This window comes from Panthera uncia, unplaced genomic scaffold (genome assembly GCF_023721935.1).
Source record: "Panthera uncia isolate 11264 unplaced genomic scaffold, Puncia_PCG_1.0 HiC_scaffold_261, whole genome shotgun sequence".
NCBI lineage: Eukaryota > Metazoa > Chordata > Mammalia > Carnivora > Felidae > Panthera > Panthera uncia.
In genome coordinates, this window is record NW_026059356.1 from 13,927 (window position 1) to 29,340 (window position 15,414).

General features: G+C 51.8%; 2 protein-coding genes across 2 annotated transcripts; both read left to right on the forward strand.

The window, feature by feature from the left end:
• The first annotated feature begins 1,614 nt into the window (after positions 1-1,614).
• LOC125917862 (olfactory receptor 10J4-like) lies at positions 1,615-2,948 on the forward strand. The gene has a single exon (XM_049623960.1). The coding sequence runs from the start codon at positions 1,615-1,617 to the stop codon at positions 2,548-2,550; it is 936 nt and encodes a 311-aa protein (XP_049479917.1). The 3' UTR covers positions 2,551-2,948.
• Positions 2,949-9,980: 7,032 nt separating this feature from the next.
• On the forward strand, positions 9,981-10,942 carry LOC125917863 (olfactory receptor 10J1-like). Its single transcript, XM_049623961.1, has one exon. It carries the CDS (start codon positions 10,013-10,015, stop codon positions 10,940-10,942), a length of 930 nt encoding a protein of 309 aa, XP_049479918.1. The 5' UTR covers positions 9,981-10,012.
• Positions 10,943-15,414: the final 4,472 nt, after the last annotated feature.

Consider the following 15,414-nt stretch of genomic DNA (forward strand, 5'->3'; position numbering starts at 1 on the left):
TATTTATTTTTGACAGAGAATGAGACAGAGCGTGAGCAGGGGAGGGGCAGAGAGAGGGAGACACAGAATCCGAAGCAGCCTCCAGGCTCTGAGCCATCGGCACAGAGCCCGACGCAGGGCTTGAACTCACAGACTGTGAGATCATGACCTGAGCTGAAGTCGGATGCCCAACCGAGCCAGGCACCCCCATGGTTTCCATTTATTGATGGCCTACTGTATACCAGGCCTTCTGCTCAATGCCTTCTAGGCATCTTCTTGTGTAATTCTTCCATCTGTCCTCTTCCGTGGAGATCGGTCCTGCCTTCATCTTACAAGGGGGGAAACCGAGGCCCAAGGAGATGAGGGAACCTTTCTAAGGTCAAACATGAAGCAGGTAGAGCTGGGGCTTGCTCACGGGGGTGCTGGACTCCAGACCAGCCCCAGCCCCGCTCCAGGGTGCAGAATCTAGAACTGGGCAGGAGGTGGGAAAGGAGGACCGAGCGTCACGGTCAACAGAGATGGGACAAATCAACGACGGGAACCCTGTACGATGTCTGGGGGGGTCTGGCATTCAAGCAGAACCCAACTGGAAGTGGGGATGGAGAGGGTGGGTGAAGGAGCAGAAATTGAATGTACCGTTTGCCTGTTACCTATCAAGAACTACGCTTGGCTATTTACACAGAGTCATTAATATAATCTCCATAGCAACACTGTGACTATGTATTATTCTATTTTATAGACGAGCACACACACACCAAGTGGGCAAAGTAAAGCAAGCATCCTCTACTTACACTAAGGTTGAAGCCGGAAGTTCCTAGAAACGTCAATATTTTGTTATTTTTATCACTCTTGTCTTGGAGTTACCGGTACTTCAAACCTTTAGGATGTCTGAGAGGCTTTCTGTGCTCGACTAGAGACTAGGAAACAAGCAGAAACGACCCTCCACACGGAAGGGAGGGGATGCAGGTGTTGAAACACAGGGTATTTGGGGAGCACAGGGAGGAAAGCAAGAATCAGGCTCTGGCTCATAGTGTCCTGGGTCCACACGTTAGCCTCTCATCAAGAGAAAAAAGCAGTGTCTCCTCTCCCCGCCTTAGTCCAGACACTGGCCATTTTGAATTTGACCCACGGGGAGGACGATACTATGTGCTTTGAGCACATTAGGTCTGGCCGCCTACCTCCCAGAATCATGCCTCCGGCAGTGATCTGTCCCTGGCTTGAATTCTCGCTCTATGGAGGTCCCCTCACAACTGGCTCTCTGACAGGCGGTGCGTCACTGCTGGGCCAAAGCAGGGGAGCGTGGGCGGACTTCCAGGCTGTGCACACTCAGTCTAGTGCCTTCTCTGGTCTGCAGCCCCTCCAGCCAAGCACGTGAGGTGCTTCCACCGCTCGATGCGGGTATTTACTCTCTTCCCCACCCCCCATGCATCTGCCTCCCAGCGCCACGCCCCTGCGAACCTTGGGAAGTCTTGGAGAACTTGGCCAGTGTCTGAAAGCTGAGAGCTTCGGAAACCGGGAGCTACACCCGTTTCGCGCCCCTGCACGTGGCTGACGAGGACCGTGGACCAGCCTCCTGCTTCCACCCCGGATGTCCAACCTCCCTGCTTCATCTCTTTCGGACCCAGATTGTCCTCAATGCCAAGGCTCAACTTGACCGCCGTGACAGAGTTCACCTTTGAAGGTTTTTCCGTTTTGGGGTGGCAGCACAGACTCGTTCTCTTTGCGGTCTTTCTGGCCTTGTACCTGTTGACCCTCGCCAGCAATGCCATCATCTTGACCGTTATCCGCCTCAACCGTCAACTTCACACACCCATGTACTTCTTCCTGAGCGTACTGTCCATCTCTGAGACCTGTTATACAGTGGCCATCATCCCCCGCATGCTGTCCAGTCTCCTCAGCCCCCAACGAGCCATCTCCATCCCACACTGTGCCACTCAGCTCTTCTTCTATCTCGCCTTCGGCATCAACAACTGCTTCCTGCTCACGGCCATGGGGTATGACCGCTACGCGGCCATCTGCAACCCCCTGCGGTATTCCGTCGTCATGGGCAAAAGGACTTGTCTTCAATTGGCGAGTGGCTCCCGGAGCATTGGCCTGAGCACGGCCATCATTCAGGTGTCGTCTGTGTTCAGCCTGCCCTTCTGTGATGCCAACGTCATCTCCCACTTCTTCTGTGACATCCGGCCCCTGATGCAGCTGGCCTGTGCTGACACCACCATCAAAGAACTTGTCACCTTGCTCATCAGTCTGTGTGTCCTTGTTCTGCCCGTGGTGCTGATCGTCATCTCCTACGTCCTGATTGTCTCCACCATCCTCAAGATCCCCTCTGCCCGGGGCCGGAAGAAGGCCTTTGCCACCTGCGCCTCCCGCCTCACGGTGGTCGTCGTCCACTACGGCTGCGCCTCCGTCATCTACCTAAAACCCAAGTCTCACGACTCCCTGAAGGACAGACTCATCTCCGTGACCTACACGGTCATCACACCCCTCCTAAACCCTGTTGTGTACAGCCTGAGGAACAAAGAAGTCAAGGATGCCTTGCTCAGAGCTTTGGGCAAAAATCCTCTCTCTTAGGTGCTGGTCGGTCTCCGTAAAAGTCAACAGTTTGCTGAGGGGTCGCAGTGAGAGAGTGAGTCTGACACCAGGCACCCGGTACCTGATCCGGGCAGCAGCTAGGACTGAGAGGGCTACAGGAACGCGAGGAAGGAAAAGATGAACGAGGGGTTGATGGATTTCCCAAGACCAATAGGGGGGCTTCTCAGGCTTGATGAAAACCAGGCAAGATAAAGCATACTCAGGAGCTGTGCTGTAACGTTAGTCCCTGTTCCTGTTACCCTTGGCATAAGGGACTGGAAACTGGTAGTGAGGGTGGGAAGAATATATAGTATCTATCACAGGAATTTATGGGATCGGAACTTGGCCTCGGCATGGAAATCGAGAGCACTGAAATAACAAGTTCTCCATTATTTACACCTAACACTCTCTAGGCTGTATTTCATACAATAAAAAAAAAAAAAAAATTCACTCCATTAATTTACCTCGCGCCTATTCCTACCTGCACGAACCCTCGCCACCTACGTCAGACACGGGCGCTGATAGCCCGTGGACAACCTGGTTGAGAAGGATAAAGCAAAAACTGTAAAAACAGCTTCCTGGATACTGAGAGTTGCATAACAAGAGCCCCCATCTTTCACATCCCGTCCCCTCTCCTCCCTGGACACCCGGGTGATTTACTGGAGGCCGCTGCTCTGCCCGGGGCCCCTCTGTGGGCTGCCCCCCTTGCCCTTGCCCCCACTCTGAACCATCACCACTGGCTGAAAGGAAGCTTTCTCAGTGTTGGGGGGCGGGGGGACACCTACCCCACTCCCACCCTCCCAGGGGCGGTCCGCGGCCAAGCGCCTGAATAACCCGGGAGGTACAACGGCCACCCCCCCTTGCCTCAAAATGGCATTCCCTCTAGAGTCTTCCGTTCGATCAGGCTGCCTGAGACCACATTCCCTCCGAGCTCTGCCCCCATCCCATTCTGCCTCCCTCACTCCATTTTCCGAGAGTACGCCCTCAGTCCCTAGCACGGGGACAGGCTCAGGCTCTGCTTCAGGTCACCCGACCCGGGCCAGGCGTGCCCGGGGCCACCGCGCACTCGCTCAGCCTCCCCCGCCCGGGCGGCCTCTCCGCCTTTGCACCCAGCACAGTGCCTGGTACCTGCAGCTTGGGTGTTATTAACAGAAGGAAGAAAAGAAGGAAGGAAGACCGCTGTGAGCGGCTAAAACATGACCGGCCTCAGCAGGCGGCTCTCCTCTCTCTTCTCCTTTCGTGACGAGATTCCTTTCAGGTTGCCGGCCCCTACTTTGCGACGTCCCTTTTGGTCCCTTTACGGAACACATCCTAGATAGCCGGTGTTAGTTCAAGCACTTTGTGTATTTAACCCTCACTATGGATCTAGGAGCTATTTTGTTACTTATCTTACAGATGGGAAACCCAAAGCCTGAAGAGATCAGGGATAGTCCCGAGGGTCAGAGAGCTGGGCACGTGGACCCTCATCGGGACCCGAAAATGCGCAACCCAGCCCCAGAGTCTGTAGCTGCATTACGGGCTCACGGGGATGACTTTAGCCAGCTTTCCGCCTTGATAATAATTGCAGAAGTAGGCGCCATACGTTGCAAATTTACGCAGGGCTCCAATTCCCCCCAGAACGGCCTTAGGTCTTGGAAATCGGGCTGGGAGTTCAGGAATTCCGGACGTAATATGCTTTTCCCTCAACTATCTTGGTGTGCTTTCTCCACTCAGCACAGCTCTAAGGATCCAAAGAGAAAAAGGATAAAGTGGCCCAAAGGCCATCAGGGGGGCGGGGTTGATGGGGCGACAGAGCTCGTGCCCATCAGATTACTCTGTACCCGTCCGCTCGCTGCCCCACTGGTTTACCCTGATGACCGGAAGGAGGAGATACACAGGCAGTAATAATGTAGAGGGACTGCAGGCTTTGGGGCCAGGGAGGCCCGTGTCCTGATCTTAGGTCCTCTGCTATGAACGTGTGTTCTAGGAAAGGGACTTAACCTCACCATGGCCTTCCTTTCCTAACTGCACCTTCCAGCCAGCAAGATCAACCTCCAGGGCTCCTTTGAGGCCCTGAAACCTTAGGGACCTAACAAGTTCCCGGGGCGTGGGAAGCACCTGTAACTCTTAGCATCTCCTCTGCTCCCCACCCCCACCATGCACTGCTCTCTAGGTCAACATCAAGTCGCCCCAATACGGACCCAGGGCCCCAGTTTTGACAACTGAGTTCTCCATTCACCGAATGAGCTTCCCCTTCCTGGGAGGGACTTTGCAAGGGGCCCTCCCACGCCCCACCCAGTGGTCTCTGCTCCCAGACTTCGGTCCCTGAAACCTGTTCCCTCAGGGTCTGGCAAGAGTCACTTCTGGGTTATATACCTGCCACGTCTTAATAAGCCACGTTCCCCCCCCCCACCTCAGTTTCTACCTCAGACCCCCTTCCCCAGTGCCCTGCCCAGATGCTGGCCTGCCAGCTGCTTCGCATGGTGTCATTCCCCCTTGTCTCTGAAAGCCTGGAGTTGGTGCCGGGATTCAAGGGTGTGGTCTGCAGAGGCAGGCCTGTTACATGCTGACAAACACACGGCGAGCTATTTTCGTGCCGTAATCTGTTTGACAATATAGCGATTACTAAATTTGTGGCACTCTTTTTCAGAGTTTGTTTTTTTTCCCCAACAATAGATGCAAATAATACAAGAGTATGATTCAACTAAGTATCAAGCCAGGAAGTATTTTAAGATTAAAAAGTGTTCACACGTAAAAACCTAGAGCCCCCAGCTCTGGATGAGAAGGATAGGGTTAGGGTGCGTGTGAGACCAGACCTAACTTCACTGCTACAGACTGAATCATGTCCCGCGAATTCACATGCTGAAGCCCTTCCTCCAGTGGGATGGTATTTGGAGACGGAGCTTCTGGGAATTAGGTTTAGACAAGGCCATGAGGGTGGGGTCATGATGGGTTTGGGGCCCTTTAAGAAGAGATGCCAGGGGTGCCTGGGTGGCTCAGTCGGTTAGGCATCCGACTTCGGCTCAGGTCATGATCTCACGGTTCGTGGGTTCGAGCCCCGCGTCGGGCTCTGGGCTGACAGCTCAGAGCCTGGAGCCTGTTTCATATTCTGTGTCTCCCTCTCTCTCTCTGACCCACCCCTGTTCATGCTCTGTCTCTTCTGTCTCAAAAATCAATAAACGTTAAAAAAAAAAAAAAAAAAGAAGAAGAGATGCCAGAGGGTTCTCTCTCCCCGTCTCCAAAGTATCAGGACAAAGAGTGAAACCACCTATCTGCAATCCAGAAAGCAAGCCCTCATCGGGAACTGAATCTCCTGGCACCCTGATCTAGGATTCTCAGCCTCCAGAACGGCAAGAAATAACTGTCTGGCTGACCACCCGGTCTAGGGTTATTTTGTTCAGCAGCCCGAACTAAGACATTCAGGAACCATGCCGACCTCAGCAACATCTGTAGTAAGCCCTCTTCAGGGCTCTGAAACCCCCCATAACCATTCTAAGGCATCATTAGGAAGTCTAGACTGGCATCCTAAATTAACGTGAAAGTCACAAAGGAGCCCTAGTAAGGGCTACTGGAATCTGGCCCCCCGCATAACGTGGTCTGCAGAGCCGAGGGAGTTCGCCGCGGGTCTCCCGGCTGCCCTGCCAGCTTTGTTTCTAGAGTCACCCCACATGCTCCCTCCTGTCTCGCATCAAAGCCCTCATCTGTGAAATAAGGATGCGGGTCACTTGGAGGACTCAGACAAAAACGTGTCAAGCGTTCCGTAAGCTCCACCTCTCGTTTTCACCAGGCACCACATTTTTACACCATGTACCCAAGTGACCCGTTTCCAAAGTCCTCCTGATTTGTCCCAAAGCAAAGGCATCATCGAGCACGGAGGTATTTTGTTCAACTCTCCTCCCTCCCTGCTTTTTAGGATCCTACAGCCACCCATCCCACCTTAGGGGTCCACCATTATCAACAGGGGGTCATTTGGGTCAACTTCTCTGTTCCAATAGGAAGCAATGCAGATTGGAGTCTCGGGGAGTTGGCGTGAATGAACTTGAGATTAGCGTAGGGGTCCTTTCCTCTCCCTTGATCCACACACGCGGTCACAAGCCCATTCACCTCAGATGTCTCTCACCTCTGTCCCTCCTCCCGAGACCCCTGCCATCCCCACCTAGATCAACCCCAAATGACCTCTGGCCTGCCCTGTGACATCAGCATCCTCGCGGATGCCCCCTACAGCTGCCCCATCAATCCTGCAGAGGAGCAGGGTCATCACACAGGCGGGAAGAAGGTGCAGGGTAGCTGGTGGCCCTCAAGGGCCAGTAACTAACAGACTTGGAAGTCCCTGAGCACGAGGAATAAGTTAAATCACTTAAGGGGCCCTTAAAAAAAAACTGGTAGGGGCGCCTGGGTGGCTCAGTCGGTTGATCGTCCGACTTCAGCTCAGGTCATGATCTCACGGTCCGTGGGTTCGAGCCCCGTGTCGGGCTCTGTGCTGCCAGCTCGGAGCCTAGAGCCTGCTTCGGATTCTGTGTCTCCCTCTCTCTCTGCCCCTCCCCTGCTCGTGCTCTGTCTCTCTCTGTCTCAAAGATAAATTAAAAAAACATTTAAAAAATTAAAAAAAAAAAAAACTGGTAAAATCTCAGTACTCTAAGACCTTGTTGTAGCCTGGTCTTTAGCTACAGAACTTTTTTCTGTGATCAACCTGCATCTAATCCAGGACCATCCCCTCCCTGCCCCGACTCATTTTAGTTGATCATAATCCTCTGTCACTGAAACTAAACCGTGAGCTGCCGGAAGGCTGAAGAAGCATGTCCCCTATTTCCCTGCCCCCAGCAACCAGCCCCGGGCCGGGCAATGCCCGGTGCCTGAAGCATGAATGGACACAGGTAAGCACACGTGGTCAAGTAAGAACATGGGTAAGCAAGTGATAGACGCAAGGGGAGTCTTCAAGGGAAAGCAAATCGGGCAGGTCTCGATGGGCTAGAAGTTTTGCCAAATGGAGGAGGGGGTGATTCTGGGTAAAGAGAGTATTCAGCCCCCATCCATTTCCTGGCCCCCAAGAGAGGGTCTTTAGAACCAAAGAGATTTCCTTCCACTTCCCAGGCGGCCAGCGGCCAGGCGGCCTGAACTGCTCCTCTGCAAAGCCAGGGCCAGAGCTGACTACTTTTATTCCAAAGAGAAAACCACTTTCTTAAACTGGGCAGGGGCCTGAGTGTCCCCATATGGCTCCAAGCTTGAGCTGCCTGAGTTTGGAAACTGTGGCTTTCCAAGGCACATCTGTAAGAAACTACAAGGTGCCTATGGACTCTAACAAGAAAAATTCAACTAAATAAACCAGCTTTATCTGATGCTGTTTTTACTTGAAGCAAAAACTTACCCCAAGCTCCCAAACGGCCAACCCTGGGACTGGGTAAATGAGCCCCTCACATAATAAGGCCCCCAGGTGCCTACAGTCTGCATCCTCCCAGTCCCGGGTCGGGGATGGGGGGGGGGCGCCTCTTGGGATATCTTCAGGGTGTGAGCCCCAGGAGCCCCACTGGCTGTTCCCGGGGGAGCATCTTCTCTGGCTCACACAGAGGCACCATCAATGACGCCTGCAACTCCCAAGCTGCCCACCTTCCGGCGAGAGCGTGTTTATCTGCTGTCTTCTCAGCCCCCACCCATGACGGGCCCTCCTTCCCGGTCGCCCTGCTTTTCCTGCACCTGCAGACCACGGCCACCTCCTGCCCGGCTCTCCTGCCGTGACTCAGCCCTAGGCAGACACAGTGAGTGTTCTCCAGAACAGGAAATGAGATGGGGCTTGTTGGCCATGGGCTGGCTTTAATTTGTTGTAGCATAACAATCCATCAGCATCCTTATAAGGATGTGTGTGTTCTTTCCCTTGATTTCCATGGAATAATTACAGCCCCCCAAGGGTGGAGGGTGCTAGCCAGGTCATAGCAGCTACCCTTGTACCTCAAGACAGACAGGCATCAGCCAGAGCAGACAGCACCCTAGCCCGTGGATTCTCAGCAGAAACCCTAGTGGTATTTGGGATAGGACAATTCTTCCTCGGGTGGGAAGGTCACGTGGAGAGCAGGACACTAAGCATCTTTAATTGCTGGCAGCACCCGTGTCTGTCATTAGACCAATCAGAAGTAGTGACACAGGCTGCCGATTTCACAGCAGAGGGGCCAGGCCACCTCACGGCTGGACCACCGCCTAGTTTCTGCCCAGAGACCTCACAGAAGATCAGTGTCTTTCGCCACATACTTCAGTGTTAAATGATTTTCTCTGTTCAGAGATATCTTCTGTTGTCGCCTTACTCTTCCAGCGGTTTTCGTGCAAATGACTAACAGCCAGTGGCCAACCTCTTTTAAGTAAATTTTTATGAATGTGAAGGAGGTCTTAGCATGCCCAGCAACCTTCCTCGCTGGCGAGATTTACTTTACGTACAAAGTCGTTCTGAATAGGCAGAAGCAAACCAGAATATAATTTACGTTCCCTACAGGAGCTTACTGTCTAACGGGACAAAAATGTGAAATACGACAGATATTGGACTGCACCCCCAACCCTCACCACAGTGACGTATCTTTAGCGTGACTGTTTGGTTTTCACACTCAGGGCCTGCTGTGGCTCTAGATGAGAGACCTCAATGTTCGTGCTCCATCGTCCCCGGCACCACTGTTTCCCTCTGCAGAGCAGGTGTCTGCCTACCAGTCCTAGTGGCTGTAAATTTGCCTTTTAGTTTCGGGAAGGTGCAGCTATGGCGGAGCCCATAATGTAGCCAGAGTCAGGGCTATCCACTGCCGGCTGATGCCCGTCTCGCGGAGACAGCAGTGGGCAGAGGCAGGTGGTGGGTTAAGATCCGCCTTTTCTTCCTCGGCAACAAAATGAGCCTTCGGGTCTGCTTTGCCTCTACTTCCTAAGGGTGTGCAAAGGGAGGCTTCCTAGTCTTGAAAGAGAAAAAAAAAAATCTCCAGTCAGTCCTTAAGTTATTTTCAATTATCTCATTAATCCATAAGCCCGAGCTGGTGAGATACGCAGCTGTAGAAGGTATAATGTGCAGAGGGTTTGTGTGTGGATGGCGTGGCACTGACAGGGAGATATCGTCCACGGAAACGTGAGAGCATCGCAGCACGACAGCCGTGGAGGCTGTGTGGACACCTGCAATAGTCCTTGAGGAACGGGGAAATAAATAAGAGGAGAAAAGGAGGGAGGGCATTCCAGATATCAAGGAGGAAGCATGGGGTGAAGTGAGTGGGAATGCTCATGTTGTGGGAACAGGACAAAAAAAAAACCAAAACACGATTCTGGAACGCACGGGAAATTGTAACGGATGGCCACAGAGTAGAAGTATTTTAAGCAAACCCAGAGATTGACTTTAACGCACAGGGAAATGCATCGCCAGGTTCACAGCGGAGAACGGAGTTCAATCAATTTGAGAAACGTGTTTCAACAGCCTTGTTGAAATTATGCGCCGTCTGTTCTCCATTTCAGATTTAGCGACCACTCAATGGAGAGAGGGAACCACACTCTCATAACTGAGTTCGTCTTCCAGGGTTTCTCCAGCTTCCGAGAGCACCAGCTCGGCCTGTTTGTCGTGTTCCTTGCACTGTACGTCGTGACCCTGGCCGGCAACGCGGTCATTGTGACCATCATCCGAACGGACCCTCACCTGCACACGCCCATGTACTTCTTCCTGAGCATGCTGTCCTCCTCAGAGACCGTATATACGCTGGTCATTCTCCCAAGGATGCTCTCCAGTCTTGTAGGTACGAACCGGTCCATCTCACGGGCAGGCTGTGCCACCCAGATGTTCTTTTTCGTAACCTTTGGCATCACTAACTGCTTCCTGCTCACGGCCATGGGGTACGACCGCTTCGTGGCCATCTGCAACCCCTTGAGGTACACGCTCATCATGAACAAGAGGGTGTGTGTGCAGTTGGTGGGGGGCGCCTGCGGCATTGGGCTGATCGTAGCGACGACGCAAGTGACATCTGTGTTCAGGTTGCCTTTCTGTGCTACGAAGGTGGCCCACTTCTTCTGTGACATCCGACCTGTAATGAAGCTCTCCTGCGTCGACACCTCGGTCAACGAGACCCTGACCGTGATCGTCAGCGTGCTGGTGATCCTGGTCCCCATGGGCCTGGTCTTCATCTCCTACGTCCTCATCGTCTCCACCGTCCTCAAGATCCCCTCCGCCCGGGGCCGGAAGAAGGCCTTTGCCACCTGCGCCTCTCACCTCACGGTGGTCGTCGTCCACTACGGCTGCGCCTCCGTCGCCTACCTCAAGCCCAAGTCGGAGAACGCCAGGGATCAGGACCAGCTGATCTCGGTGACCTACACCGTCATCACCCCCCTGCTGAACCCGGTGGTGTACGCCCTGAGGAACAAGGAGGTCAAGGATGCTCTGCTCCGGGCCGCTGGCAGGAAGCTTTCCTGACAAGACAGGAAGTGCTCTCGTGAGGCTCTCAGCATCCGCTCTCAGCAGCAACAGGAGCAGAGCCATGTGCCCTTGGCTCCCAGAGACCTGCCCCATAAGGAGGCAGAGGAACAGCAGCAGCATCCAACTGTGAGTCTGCAAACTTGAGAAGCCCCTGAACAAAGCATTAGCCCCGTTTTTGTGGGTAAATAGACAAACAAGGTCAGGAAGTAGTGTGAGCCCAGGATCCTTCATGGACTTTTTGGTTTCTAATGAAGGCAACAGAGAGGAAATGGCAGAATCCAAGGGATGCATTTGTTCCTACGATTCCTTCCTACTTAAGAGCACGAGGATTTCTCAAACTGGAGTTCCTGTTAGAATCTGTTTCCCCACGACATGTCAAGTAATAAGTGACTGTGTGGATAGAGAGAATGGCCTCCGGAGGGGAGAGCAAAGGGAAATAGATTTCCTTCCCTGGCTGCTTTCGTTTATCCCAGTTTCTAGCAAAACTGCTTATTAAAGATGGTGATTGACCACAGACAGTTTAATTAGAGATCCTGGCAAACCCAGAGCTTGTCGGGTTTGAGGGCACATTCCAAGACCCTCCTGGGTCAGTTCAGCTGTTATTAATTCAGACAGTGTGTCACGGGTAGTAAAGACACACAGGGCCATGTACTGGATTCTGGGAAAGACTGATGGAAAGACCCTACCTGCGTGTCTTCAAGAAACTCAGATTCTAGCGGCAGAGGCAAACATTTAAAAGTATGGTTTCAGTTCTCTATAATAGGTTATACATACAAAAGACTGCAGGCGGAAGGGAGGGAGAGAAAGTGCTGGAGATGTCAGGGGAGTCTCAGAGGAGGTGATCTCCAGTGGAAACTGACTTTAGAACATTTGTAGGAGATTTCTTGATGGGTAATTTGTTGGAGGAAAAGAATCCCAAAGAGAAGGAACAATATATTCACAGGGACAAAACCAAGAGGAAGGTTCAGGAGATATAAAAAAAAAAAAAAAAAAAAAAAAATTAGTCTTCGTACTGACTCCCAGGGACAATGGGGGGAGGTGGGGGGAGATGGGACCGGAGGGGTAGGCTGGGGTCAGATTGTGAGGGCTTTGTGTACTGAACTAAAAATTTTTGGCTTTAACTTGTAAACAGTGGCATTCACCCAAGATTTGGGCAAACGGGGATTCAGTATCTGAGGCATCTGTGTGAATTGTGGGCATCCTTCTTGTCCTTACACAGCTCCAATGAGACATGTAAGACGTTGTATGGATCTCTGGACTCTAAGCCAAGAAAATTAGGGGAACGGGAGTGTGAGCAGAGTATCCGGAGGTCTTACACAGACATAATTACGTACATGTGATGAAGCTGAATCAGGCACTCAGAGAGACCGTGGTACAGAGGCCGATCAAGGAGTCTCATACAGATTTGGAGACTGAGGCTCCAATGAGCACCCAGGGAAGGAGAGCAAGGGCCTGCCACTGAGTCAGTAAGGGTCAGTCAGTCAAGGGCCTGCCACTTGACCTCAGACATGCGGCCCCACGACACACCTTCCAGCAGAATTCAAGGGTGGGCCCCTCACTCAGAAAAGCCTTCAAAAGAAAATACAGGGACACCTGGGTGGCTCAGTCAGTTACGTGTCCGACTCTGGATTTCCACTCAGGTGGATTTTCCACTCTGGATTTTCACGATCTCACGGTTTGTGAGACTGAGCCCCACGAGGGGCTCTGTGCTGACCACAGGGAGCCTGCTTGGGATTCTCTCTCCCCTCCCCCCCCCCGCCCCTCCCCACGCATGCGTTGTCTTGCTCTCTCAAAATACATAAACTTTACCAAAAAAAAAAAAAAAAAAATACAGACACCTGTACAGACCAGAACTACCAGGCCCTCTCCCAGGATTGAGGGGAGCAACGACAAAACTCAAACGATACCTAACGTTCTCTAGAATCCACAGCGGCTGAAAGTAACGACGAGAAGTTATTCACTGGCAAAGGACAGAACGAAATGATTAAAAGCAACGTCATGCAGGCGAAGGGCTTGACAGGCATTCAACAATCGTTCGTGGAATCTTCTCTACACGCCAGAATCTGTGCGAGACGTGGGGCCTACCAACAAACACCTGGCCCAAAGAAGGGAGCCCTCAGTCCTGCCCGGGAGATGGGCTTGTGCAGAACTCGCCATGATGCAAAGTGATGGGGAAATGAACAAAGAGTGCTTAATATTTCAGGACAAAGATTAAGCCTGGGGATCTTGTTTTGTGATCTACGTAAAGCTCTCTCTCTCTGGAGGGAAAGGGCCCAGTAGGCAGGAGTTTGGTGAAATAAACGCTCGTTACCTGAGCAACAGGCTTTTGTTATGTATGTGTGGGGCCACCCCCTGGGCCCAAGGGCTGCTCAGCTCCAGACCAGCGCCATTCAGAATACCTAATCACTGTGGACTCCCTGCACGCGCATCACCCAGGTTTTCTGGAAACGTTGTCTAAAAGGAAGAGCTTCACAGCCAGATATCATGGAATCAGAAGTTTTCATCAGCCCCTTCTCACCCCCCGGAGGAACGGTCCACAGAACTTTTCCCTGACCTGCTCAACAGTCAGAATACTTGGCTGCATTCACCACCTGAGTGAGAGGAATCCCTCCGGTTCCCTGGGATTATTTTGGTCACTGCTCACACTCGGTATCCCTTTATGGCAAACACCTCTTCCATAATGAGGCCTCTTGCGCTAAGGTACTTTCCCAACCATTATCTCACTAGGTTCTTAGAATCACCCCCCAGAAAGGAGGCAGGGATGAGGCTCTTCGCTGTACAAACAAGGCTAAAAGTGACCAAGGGGTGAAAACCAAACCTGAATTTGGACAAGCTGGCAGGCACTTTCTGTTTATCCAGAGTATATCCTCACCCAGGGGCAATTCACAGGACAGATCGTGATGTGCTAGAGAACTCCCCAGAGCCTCAGATTTCCCAGATACAATGAGACCTTGTCCCTGAACCTTTTTCCAGAGAGAATTCGTGTCCCCCATTGGAAGGGCCGCTGGGGCCTCACCCTAGCCAATCAATGGAGACCCCAGAGGAAGAGCGTCTCTGGCAGAAATGCAAGCTGTAATGTCGTTTTCGTGAAGAACCGGCTAAGATTTTAGGAAAGATTGGAATCCACTTTTCTCCCACATAAAAACAAATCAGAAAAGCATTTGGAACTTCCGAAGCAAGCCTGGCCCTCTGTTAAGAGGATTAGAGCTGGTGCTAACTGCTGAGAGTGTAGTGGTGAATTAGGCTGAATTTCTGGACTCTAGAGAGAAAGATTATACACACACACACGCACATATTTACACACACACACACACACACACACACACACACACACGTAAAAGGCAAAGCAATAGAGACTGCACACAGATCACTGATCAGTGGTTGCCAGGGGCCTGAGAAAGAGAGAAGGTTGAAAAGAGGAAGCACAGGGGATTTTTTTTAGGGTGGTGAAACTATTCCACAGAATACTATCACGGTGGCTACGACACTATGCCTTCGTCAACCCCCATAGCATGTTGCAGTAGAGTGAACCTTAATGTATGCAAATGAAAGAGAAATCATTTCAGGAGACTGAGATCCCAGAATAGAATGCAGGCTGAAGCAAGAGAGTCTTAACTGTATTACAAACACACAAAACAACCCCACTGAAGGCGGAAGGGGGAAATGGCTGACCTCAATAACTCTGAAAAGGAGTCAACTCCCCGAAGGCTAAACACAAAAGGACCTACACACAAGCAGTGTCTTCAAATTTTGAAATTTGTAACCCACAGGGGTTCAGGTTATCAATTCTTAAAGTGCTGTAAAGGTATCCTGGAATTGCACCATAAGAAAATGGATGGCAGATGGCACAATTGTGAGTGTGGGAAGTTACAGACAAGCAAGAGGCGAGGGCTAGGAATGATCTGTGCGGTAACGGATCATAGAAACCCAGATCTTGGTTTCTCATACCATTCTCCATTAGAAGGATCTAGGAATCTTGCGTAAGTGGCTACCGTAGGACAGGAAATATACAAGAGGAGCCTGAAACACCTTGTAGAGCCCGAAAGAAAGTGGTCAGACCACTCAATGGTTTGGGTATACCAGAAGGTCTCCGTGGCCAACACTGGAGCAATCCCAGCAACAAAGTAGTGTCTGATTATAAACCAAAAGATAAAATAAATACGTTCAAGTCCATACTGATATGATAGAAATAAGTGGAGGAAACCAGACAAATCTGGGCGGAGAAGAATTCCAAATAGTTTCTATACATACTCTACTCTCAAGGTGGTGGAGTAAAACTGCATTAAGAATGAACCGCAGGGGCGCCTGGGTGGCTCAGTCGGTGAAGCATCTGGCTCTTGATTTGGGCTCAGGTGAGGATCTCGCGGTTTGTGGGTTCGAGTCCCGCACTGAGTTCTGCACTAACAATGGTGCCGAGCCTGCCTGGGATTCTCTTCCTCTCCCTCTCTCCCCGCCCCTCCCCTGCTTGC

What these genes read in the sequence shown, in the direction of transcription:
- LOC125917862 (XM_049623960.1), top strand. Translation starts at nt 1,615, where the DNA reads ATGCCAAGGCTCAACTTGACCGCCGTGACAGAGTTCACCTTTGAAGGT.
- LOC125917863 (XM_049623961.1), top strand. Translation starts at nt 10,013, where the DNA reads ATGGAGAGAGGGAACCACACTCTCATAACTGAGTTCGTCTTCCAGGGT.